The sequence below is a fragment of the Dermacentor andersoni genome, chromosome 4, assembly GCF_023375885.2.
Source record: "Dermacentor andersoni chromosome 4, qqDerAnde1_hic_scaffold, whole genome shotgun sequence".
NCBI lineage: Eukaryota > Metazoa > Arthropoda > Arachnida > Ixodida > Ixodidae > Dermacentor > Dermacentor andersoni.
In genome coordinates, this window is record NC_092817.1 from 169,681,577 (window position 1) to 169,692,807 (window position 11,231).

An 11,231-nucleotide genomic window follows, 5' to 3' on the forward strand; every position below is an offset into this window, starting at 1 on the left:
TTGGTGCCTGACCACAGTGGCGTAAAGAGGAATGAAGCTGCTGAATAGAACGTTACATCAGTAGGTTTTAGTGACTCCGACACAGACATACCCATTCCAGCCACGGACCGTAAGCTATATCTATGTCACAAGCTGAAGAGCCACTGGCAGGAACAATGGGACTCCCAGCTGTTCAACAAACTGCACTTGATCAAACGTAGATAAGGGCACTAGATATCGGAGAAAGCAACGCGATACAAGCAAGTGCTGCTTTGTCGATTAAGGATAGATTGTGCCATCAGCACTGTTGTAGCGGGTGGCAGAGTGACGGAGACGACTCAAGAGCACCGCACAACGTTTATTTCAGTGACAGAAAACTATAGATACAGGATCCTTGCCTATGACGTAACACAAAAGAACGAATCATGTTTGACACGTGTTAGCAGAGCACTTCATATCACTTCTTCCTTTCTTTTAAAACTGCAGTCTTTGCACGGGTCTTTGTTGTCGGGTAGACCCCCGTAAGGCCAGCGGACTTGGGGGACAGAGAGCCTGTTGGCCTGGAGGGGATGTTCCTGGTGTTGTCAAGGGAACAGGCACGGCGCCAGTTGGTTCTGGAGTGGCCTGGCTGCACCGGCCTTCTAGCGTTGACATCGGCCGATTCTTGTGGCCCGGACTGGGTTGAAGCGAGTCAGGAGCCTGCGCTTTTGAGGTCACGGGTGACACAGGCACGCGACGGAAAATTTGGTTGAAGTGACGCCTGGCTGGCCATCTGGAGTATCGACCGGTACCAGCCGTGAACCCTCTGTGCTCTTGATGATGCCTGGACGCCAACGCCTCCCTTGGCCAAAGTTGCGAACCCACAGCTGGTCGCCGGTCTGGAATCTGTGAGGCTGCGAGTAACTTCGAGGAAGAGAAGGGACGCAAGTATCCAAGCGCGAACGAATTTGGTAGTTCAGCAGCATCTTTCAAGGAGACTTGCAGCGCGGTAGTGGGGTACGTCGATAGCCTAGCAGCACTCGCGCTAGTTTTGTTTCGAATCATTCCCCATCGAGTGCTTAAGAAGGCCATCCTTTATTGTGCGGACCGCGTGCTCTGCCAGACCATTAGATTGTGGGTGGTACGGCGCCCTACGTAGATGAGTTATGTTATTGACCGTCATGAACTCGGAAAACTGCTGCCTTGCAAACTGAGGCCCGTTATCTGATACAACTGTTTGTGGCAAGCCAAAACGAGCAAACAATTCGCAAAGCCGCACGATTGTGACTTCTGTGGTCACCGACTTGACGGGAAGTGCCTTGAACCATTTAGTATGGGAGTCGACCACTGTCAACAGCATGCGTCCCTCTATTGGTCCGGCATAATCAATGTGAAGCCTTGACCATTTGGTCCCCGTTTCTGGCCAACAGATATGAACTTGTCGATGAGGCATTCTCTGAGCTTGAAAACATGAGATGCACGAACGTGCAAGGCTTTCGATCTCACTATCCAACCCAGGCCACCAGAACAGCGTCCGAGCTAGTCTTTTCATCGCAGATGCACCCTGGTGTGACCGATGTAGCTCAGCGAGCATGGAGACTCTTGGTTTGCGGGGTACGACGATGCGATGACCCCAGTAGAGGAGGCTTTCTACCCTTGACAGCTCCAGTCTTCTGCAAAATTAAGGTTGAAGGTGATTGTGACTCGGTGACAAGCGTTTAGGCTATCTATTCAGTACAAAGTGCTGCACAACGCTGAGGTTTTCATCTGCGTTCGTCAGCGCCCGTATGGCATCCGCTGGCACGAATGGGCTGTCAAGGGTCTCTGAAGACAGCCCGTATTCTGGTAAGGTGCCCAGTCGACAAGCACTTGTTATCGGCACGGGCAAGCGGCTGAGTGCGTCCGCGTTGGCGTTTTCCTTGCCAGCCTTGTACACTATGCGGTACCAATATTGGCTTAGAAAGAGAGCCCATCTCTGAATACGTGCCGACGCCATTGGGGGCACAGGTTGATTCTCGTGTAGAAGTCTCACCAGTGGTTGGTGGTCCGTGACCAATACAAACTCGCGGCCCAGCAGGTAGTCTCGAAACTTCGTTACTCCGAACACCAGTGCGAGCGCTTCCTTCTCGAGCTGAGAATAATTATTTTCGGCGTGCGTGAACGGAAGGCAATGGGGCTTATGCAATTTACAATTCGGTGCGAGATTACGGCACCTAAACCAGAAGGTGACGCAACGCATTCCAAGCGCACTGGTTGGTTGGGATCGAAATACGTCAGAAGAAACGAACTCAGAAGTGTTTGTTTAGCCTTCAGATATGAATTTTCCTGCGCCATTCCCCAGTGCCATTTTTGCTCTTTTTCAAGCAGAAGACACAACGGGCCCAACATCGTTGACATGCGTGGAAAGAACCGGTGGTAATAAGTCAACAGGCCCAAAAACGAGCGCAGTTCGCTCACATTCGTAGGCCGTGGCAAGTCGCGTGTTGCTGCTAGGTACTTCTCAAGCGGATGCAAGCCGTCTTTGTCAATGCGATGGCCCAGGTAGACGATTGAGTCTTTGCGAAAATGGCTTTTTTCGGCCTTCAGCCTGATGCTATTTTCTTGAAGCCTGCGCAAAACGTCCCGGAGCACTGAGCCATTACCGTCTTGACGTTCCGCTAAGAATACATCGCCCAAATACACCTGCACGGCAGGAAGACCGGCCAGGACCATTTCGATGTGCCGCCGAAAAATCGCGGGTGCCGAGGCAACTCCAAACGGAAGACGGTTATAGTACAACAACCCCTTGTGAGTGTTTATCACGGCCAACTTCCTCGCCTCGTCATCCAAATGGAGTTGGTTACATGCATCCTTAAAGTCCAGTACTGTGAAAAATGATCTCCAACGTAGCTACGCGAAAATGTCTTGAAAGTTTGGTAAAGGGTACTGCTCAGTTATGCAGGAAGCATTGATCGTGGTTTTGAAATCGCCGCCAATGCGAAGGGACCCATCTTTCTTCAGTACTGGTGCGATTGGTGCCGCCCACTCAGAATGTGCTATGGGCGATAATATGCCTTGCTCGACTAAACGGTCCAGCTCAACTGCCACTTTTTCACGAAGAGCATAAGGGATTGACCGCGCCTTGTGGAGCTTCGGTTGGGCGCCTTCTCGAATGTGGAATTTCACAAGTAGCCCCTGTGTGTTTCCAAGTCCTGGCTCGAAAAGGGCAGAAAACTCGGTCCTGAGGCTGTCGCCGCTGTTGTAGCGGGTGGCAGAGTGACGGAGCCGACCCAAGAGCAACGCACAACGTTTATTTTAGTGACAGCAAACTATATATATATAGGCTGCTTGCCTATGAGGTAACACAAGAGAACGAATCATGTTTGACGCGTGTTAGCACAGCACTTCATATCAAGCACCCACTCTTACCTACTGACAGGAAATGGTACTTCCTCTTGTCGAAGGCGTGGCGACAGCCTTACAGTTCTGTCTTCCGCCAGTGCAGACAATTAGAAACTGAGCGTAAAATTTACTTTTATTCTGAGTACCATCAGCGTATCCCACTTGACCGAGCATTTTGTTTGTTAGTAACAAGCCTCTTTTTAACCTGGAGCCAGTCTTTAGCTTTTAGCTAAGGTTAACATCTTAGAAATTATTTGGCCAGGTCGTGTGTAGCACAGTCTCGCCTTTGAGGCTGTAACTGTACTGACAATAGTGTTTACAGCACTTGCCTCTCAGTTATTGCTTTACTTCAACAGCCCTATCGGGGCCGTAGTGCTTGTATGAATTATATTTATATAATTTCTTCGTAAGAGAACTAACTCTTTTTTATCATGAGTCATTGTCATTACTTTGATGATTACATATTTTACAGTTTACAGCAACTCGTCTATATCACAACTATATTCGCTGCTCAATTTGAATATCTCGCATGTATTACACAATTATTTTTCCTATGTGATGGTTCTCTTTGACCCATAGCTGGACCTACATCATCATCACCCGCTGCATCCACATAGTTATGCTAGCTCTTCACTGTCATAGCAGGCACCGTGCCGTCACTTTCTTCATCGAAGGATGATAAAACGAAACGACCAGTACATGAATGAACGTGATGCCTTGCTGAGTGATGAATACGCGTGCCCGTGGGTAGAACAAATTTCTGCTCTTGACCTACCTTTATTGTAAGTATTCTGTAAATACATCCTGCGCCTACATCTCACGTTCATCACAATAGGTATTCTCAGATGTTTTCGCATTGATATATTTTCCCTCCCCGTGCCGATCCTCAACTTGCGCGCTTAGGACTGTTGGAAACTTACACCAGACTGCATCTTAGATTTTACTGGAGCAGAGTGTACATTTTCGAGCAAAAGCACACTTGGTATTGGCCACGCTGTCAACGCCGCGAGCCTGCTTCTTGCCGTGCCATTGAAGGCCATTTTGTGCTCCTCGCAACTATATGCTCGGATCGGCGTAGGAATCTACGGACTGCTGCGGACCACCTCACGAGGTATGCAGAAGCAATCGATATGCCTGCTGAAAGGGTTCTTGTCTTAACGTTGCATTGCATAATGTTGTAACCCGCAAATCGAGGCCGTGTGTTCCACTCCAATGCACTTTAAGAACTTCTCGTTGAATACTGTGTTGTGCACCATGTTGTTGACTGACGTACATTACTACATTACCGACTTGACAAAACACGTCAACTGTGCTGTTGGCGACGAAGTTGCGATGAATGTCACCTCCAACCAGACGAACTGGGATATTGTTCTTTCCTTCCTCACGTACGGCTACAACACCGCTCCCAGAAGCAATAACAGGCTTCTTCCCTTTTTTTTTACTTTATGGCCAAGAACCTATATTTCCGATTGATACCATTATTCAACACTGTCCCGAATCACAGAAAATCGCTCTATTTTCTGGAGCCGCCTGATCAAAGAATGGGAGCGACTTGCCCGCACCCTTACTAAACAAGACAAGACGCAGCAGAAACTTCGCACGCATGCACGCACGCACGCACGCACACGCGCGCACACGCACACGCACGCACAGATACCTTTATGATCCCTTCTGGGTTCTGTGGTTTAGACTTTGACGTCAATATGAAGGTAGCTTGCCTGCACCGTGAGGCCGCTTCAATCGTGGTAGCTGGCCTGCGCTATACTAACTCTAACGCTATACTAAGTCTACTAACTAGCTCAGCGGACATGCGTCATCGTCCCTGTCTATCGCAAAGACTTGCTTGTTGGTGACGAGATTAGGGCGGCAGGTAGCAGGAAATCAGAAAAGCCTTAATTGGGCATATTCACACAACCAGCTCCAGATATTGAAGCACAATCCATGTGGAGCTCTTTAAACATCTGAGCTTACGACGCGCATGAACACACATGTCAGCACACACACTGCACGAAAGGTGTCCACTTTTCAAACAGTTCTTTTCCCTAGTTAACTACACGAGAGAATCAGATGATCGTTTCACGGGCAACCATAATGGTCCAACTGTCGCAAAAATCGCGCCCATGATCGCACCACCGGGCTCGGATCCGCCTCTGATGTCCGACCTTCGAACCAGCCTACGAAGCAGTGAGAAGGCAATACCGAAATAGGTGTTCACGCGGTTTCAGTGGTAGTCGTCGACACTGGCTCATTGCTTTCCGTGATGGTCAGCTTGTCTGAGTTATAAAACTGGCCTTCACGGTCGTCACAGCTTTCGTGGAGTGAAGCAGTTGTCGTAACCTCTAAGGGAGCAATTTTGTTTGCCTATCAAAGTCGTCGTTCGGCCTCGCCGTCATCACGGCATGCGCTTGCAATGGAGAAAGGCTGCCTCGTGGGAAGCATTCAGAGAATGTGCATTGCCATTTGGCGTTACCACAACATATACTTACGTGTGTAAAGTGTATATGTACGGGCTCATACACAGTAGTATATGACCAGTGGCACTGCGTGTGTTTCTCTGAACGTATGAAGAACCATGGCGCATCGACGAACGCACTTTATCAGCCAACTATGTGATAAAGCTTACTGCATTCACATGTGACATGTGCCACAATGGACGCCATGTTGTTCATGTCCCCCGCCTGAAACAATACTTAGGCCCGCTGCTGTCTACACTGTAAGTTGTGAAGGTGGCTCCACTTTAGCACCGGAGGTATTTGCAATGACAAAGGTCGCACACACGTTATGTCAAATCGCCTATGCTGCAGATGCAGTCACTGAGCCATCAGGATCGCCAATGTTTAGAGTGAGGGTAGATGGTTCAGGCCCTTTATCAACTGTTCTTGGCGGAGTTGCTTGACAGCTAACGCTCGGTGTTACACCTGCTGAATACACCATTTGATAACTTATATGCATATAAAAAGGATTGTTTCCCAAATGGAACAATTTTATTTGCTCAGTTCACAGTGAGCACCTGCAAAGAATTGATATGTTTGATTATATCCATATGAAAATTATTAATCATGTCGGAACCACTCACCAAATTTCACTCATCTCTTACGCAGCTTACGTTATCGCAAATCACACGTTATGTGAGCAACGAGCCGACGGCTTGAAGCGCGACATGTAGACAATGTGTTGCGGTGACTGCGGTCGCCCAGAGAATTCGCCGGGGTAATGCACTAGCGGTCCTTTTATCTGAGACGTCTTGTTCACCCGTCTCATGCTGTGCTTCTGAACAGTGACGAACATTGCTGAAAGGGGGCACTCAGGCGCAGCTGTTGTCGGTCTGTCTTGCAAAGCTAGATTCGCCTAAAACTTTCAACATCCCCCTCCTCCATTACGACAGTGTACGGGACACTGTAGCGATGCAGAAGATTCTAAGAGCGACCACTTGCTCGAATTGTGGTTTAGGGTACAGCAACGTTACCTCCGTGGAACCATTCCGCAAGGCGTTTCTCGTCCCCGTGAAGCTTTCGCACTGCACGGAGGACGTGTGGGATAGCGCGCGCGACGCGACGGCATTATCCAAATTGTCAGACTCGCTCGGAATACACGCCATGCTAGACAGGGCACGAAAAACCAGTGTCGTTGGCGAAGGAAGGCTGCATCCCACGGACGTGAAAATTGGGCTGTAGTTAGTCGTGCCTTCAACGACGGCGTTCTAGACAAACGTGAAAACAGGGCCAAAGTATATCTCACTAAGTGTGGTTGCATATACATTTATAGAAATTGCATGAGATAAAATAGGGTGAGAGCGTTCAGTCAGATAATAGGCCTAAGGGTCGTAGGTAGACGTTATATTGCGTATTGTGTTGGGTGCGGAAAGCAGTTCGTCGACAATGGCAGACGAAGAATGCCTGTACACGATCGTTCAGCAACACATGAGCAGCACCGTGCCTCGAAACTACAGAAATTGTGAACTCAGTGACTTCAGATGCACTGTCTAAAAGTACAGAAGTATTCAAACTAGCGTGTTTACTTATTGCTTACTGATTACTGATCTACTGATTGTGGTTTGTAAGTTATACAAGTTAATGCCAACGACCTCAAATAGAGTGGATTGCCACGGTATAATCTATAGCGACTCCGCTGCACCAGTGGCTAAACGTTTGTGCGACTGGCGACGCTCATAAGAATAGCCGTATTGGCGATGCTGGAAGATTGACTAGCGTGGAAGCGGTAGCGAATTCACGGGATCGTGAGTCTTGGGGAACCGCAAGTGCTCAAGAACTCCGTCGATATGAAATGGTTCTTATGATGCAAGTACGCAGAAAACGGTGAATTACAGAAACTCATCGATTAAGTCAGTTACAGTAAGTTTACCTGTATGAGGCGCCATGATAGAGCCTGAATCGAGCAAGTTTGCATAGCAAGCGAATCTTCCGTGGACGTTTTGACACACTGAGCTGTTAATCAGAGTACCAATATGACTCGCTGCACTGATACAAGATGAGAGTATTTGCTGTACATGCAGCGAAGGCGACTGTAGAGTGGGCTATCCAGACGCACTGTGAGATGAAGAAGGCTGGTGCTAGTAGCTGAAGCTTCAAGTTTATCCATGAATTCCCGTTATCATCTTCGTCATGCGGAGCAACCTACTTTTATGCTCCCTGGGAGGACTAAGGCTCAGTAATATTTCATTATCAATCCTCCTGTGCTGATTCCAACTTGCGCACATATTTCCAAATTTCATCACCTCACCCAATTCTCTGCCGCCCTTGTTTGTGCTTTCGTTCCCTTGACACATACTGCAACGCTAAAGAAACACCAGCTATCGGCCCTTCGCGTTACACGACCTGGTCAGCTTCATTTTTTCCTGATAATGTGAATTAGATAATGGACAACCCAGACTTGGACTCCAATCCTAAGAATCTCTATTTCTAAAACTATGTGTAGCGACCACATTACCTCCTTGGCGGCCGCAGCGGTGCTGCGCCTTGGTTGCGACCAGGCCTGGATAGAAGTTAGTAGCCACTGGTCTAGAACTAAAGTTGAGGTGGCAGTCCCAAATAAGTTCTTCGAGGTCCCAATGGAGGGGCTGAAAGTACCCGTACGCGTATGTGTCAAACCTGCAGGGCTTTCATTGCTGCGAAAACGTAGGAGTGCTCGCATGCGGAAAATTAGGCAGTCTCCAGAGACGTAAATTGCCTGTGCTCTCGAAAGCGACAAAGCCAAATGAACGCATCCGGAATGCCATGCTCAATCACGAGAGTGGTCGAGCAACAACAGCCTTCTGCTTTCCGGCGCTGACATGAGCCTTAAACGCGTATACACTTTCAGTGCCCCAACATTCCAGCTGGGATGCTACGTGGTGCTCTTGTCTGAGCACGAAACTTCAAGCTAACATTACCCAATATTTTACTTGGCGCTCGCTAAGGCCGGCGGTTTCTCGACAGTCTCAAGTCACACAAGATAACAGTGCGACTCCCGCAATGGCGCTCATCACTACGATGTTGTAAAACAATTTAAAGTTGCAAGTGCACTGTTACTTTTGCCAGGCACGAGTTGCTTTCGCTGCTGCGTCGCACCAACGTATAGCACCGCTCATTGTTATGAAACTATCTAAAGAGCTTGACCGCAACGTCGAACATCGCTACCGCTGTCAATGTTTCTGCCTTCTGGCGAAGCTGCCCAGATTTGTTCTGTACCATAATGGTTTCAAAATAATGTAAGTTTCCTATGAGTAAGTTATGTTAGAATATAAATTATTGCGAATGTGGGTTATCCTCATATTTCATGCATGGTTATTTACCGCCTTTGGGTACGATTCTTTAGACGCAGTTTGTCTTATCTAGGGAAGCTAGGTCGAAGTGGTCCTGACATGTTTCGAACACCTAGTGGAGTTTTCTAACGTGTTTCGTTAATGTTCTTTAGGTCGATGGTGGCTAGTCAAGCGTGTCAAACGGGTAAATATTTTTTCATGCTACAATTGATATCCCTACAACCGCAACTTGCAGATTTGGAGTCGCAGTGAACACGGCGGCTTCGAGGGCACTTGCCCTCCTCCAAAATGCTTTCTCAGGTCCTCAGAGACTTAAGTCTCCTGATCTGCTCTTTGGGCCGAGGGGCGACTCACCTTGGCTCGTCGGTGGCAATTGTGGAGGCCACCTGACCAACCTAATGGTGACTGACTGCAGTGGACTGAGGCGGCTGCACCCCGACATTGCCCGGTGCCTAAGAGCCTATCTGCCTCTGACGCGAAGCCTTAAGACGCTCACCATCACAGTAGCGACGTTACAGGCTTCGGCGAAATACATCATAGAAGGCCTTGCCGTGAACGGCAGCATTGAAGAGCTCTTCATGAACGGTACGTACTTTGCATGTTTAGAGCAGTAGCTGTGCCAAAGCGCGAACTATTGAAAAGATTTCTTTATCAAAGATGCAAGCTAGTTTCATGTGGGTCAGCGCAGTACTTCCCAAATTATAAAGCGTAGCCCTTAACAAGAAGCCACCACTTCTAAGAGCTGTGCACTTTATTTTTGATCTTAGGCCAACTGCGAGCGGCTGGAAAAAACCCATCAAGGATTGCACTGTAATCGACAAATCAGATGACGAATCAAAACAATGTTTCCCTATAAGATCATTTCACTTTACCTATAACTTGCAAAATCACCGATAGCTTTTTTAGTTACCTAACTCATGTAAGCTAGCGAATGCCGTTCATTTATCGTTGTATCTTGGTGACGTTATATTACTCGCTAGTAGGGACAAATATGACGAATAAGGGAATGTGGATTATCAAAGTTCCACATAGAGTTCTATAATTTTACGTTTCGTTATTGTCAACAGCGTTCTTCGTTACAGAGCGTACAAATTGCTGCTGATTGTAGATTCACTAACAAAACAAATCATCAATTCCCCCATTCTGAAACGTCACTGATCCCAGTGCTTTCAGTCAATGAATTCGCTCTTTCTGCTACACATGTGGCCGGGCTTGTGTTGACAGGTTACTAACCCTTATTTTGGGTCGGTATTGTCAACAGCCCAGGCTGGAAGAACATGTACTGCGAGCTGATTATCCAGGCACTTTCTTTGTGAGTTACCAGGTGGAGACTTCATAGGAATCGCTTTTAGTGCTGGTGTCATGCCTTTGCAAGAGTACATGCATGCGCGGGCCAAACACGCTGGGCGACGCTTTCCGCTAAATCTGTTAGGTGCAAGAATCAGCATAGCGATCAAAATACCGATTCTTGAAGGGTCTCGTTGGTCACAATAGTTGGTGCCATCCAAGCAATCATATCTATACGAGAAGTATTGGAAGAAAGAATATAAATAGCACAAGTGAGGGGGGGGGGGGAGCTCTGCATGCTACACGTTCACCTTGTAGTTGAACCAAGTAACAAATACTACTGGACACTGCGAAGGTCATACATTACATGCGGTGGAGTAGCATGGCGCAACACGCTTCGCTTGCGCGACAGCAGATGGTGCTGTCAAGCACGCAAAACCATGCCCCAGAATGTTTAGCTTTCAGTGTTCCGTGAAACAGGTAATTGTAAAGAAATAAATGTGGTGTGTTAAAAAAATGGCAGAATGCCTATTAAAGGCGTAAGCACGTTGTCTTGGCGTATTAGAACTTAAAATGCAATCAATTTGTCTATTAACCTGTCCCCCGCAGGGGCGTCTGCATGAGCAGGCGTTTGGTGTATTGTACCAAACCAAGTACCCGAGCACACGAGGGTTGGACCCTCCCGCGTGTAGCCGTGCGCGGCTTAGCCGTCTCTGGGGAAAGGGGGATCTTAGGGGTTAAGCCGATGCTGGGTGTTTGGACCTTCGAGGCCCCCCGGCGGAGGCAACACACCTCTTCGGCCTCTGCTTCACACAGACGGCACCTCCAGACTGACCCACCTGGA

The 11,231-nt window shown here is 48.1% G+C and overlaps 1 protein-coding gene across 1 annotated transcript in view; it reads left to right on the forward strand.

The window, feature by feature from the left end:
* Positions 1 to 11,010, forward strand: part of LOC129386610 (uncharacterized) — a 74,150-nt gene extending 63,140 nt beyond the window's left edge. The window contains exons 6-7 of the mRNA XM_072287664.1: positions 9,336 to 9,685; positions 10,997 to 11,010. Coding sequence (XP_072143765.1) covers positions 9,336 to 9,685; positions 10,997 to 11,010 — 364 coding nt within the window. The remainder of the gene's footprint in view (positions 1 to 9,335; positions 9,686 to 10,996) is intronic.
* Positions 11,011 to 11,231: the final 221 nt, after the last annotated feature.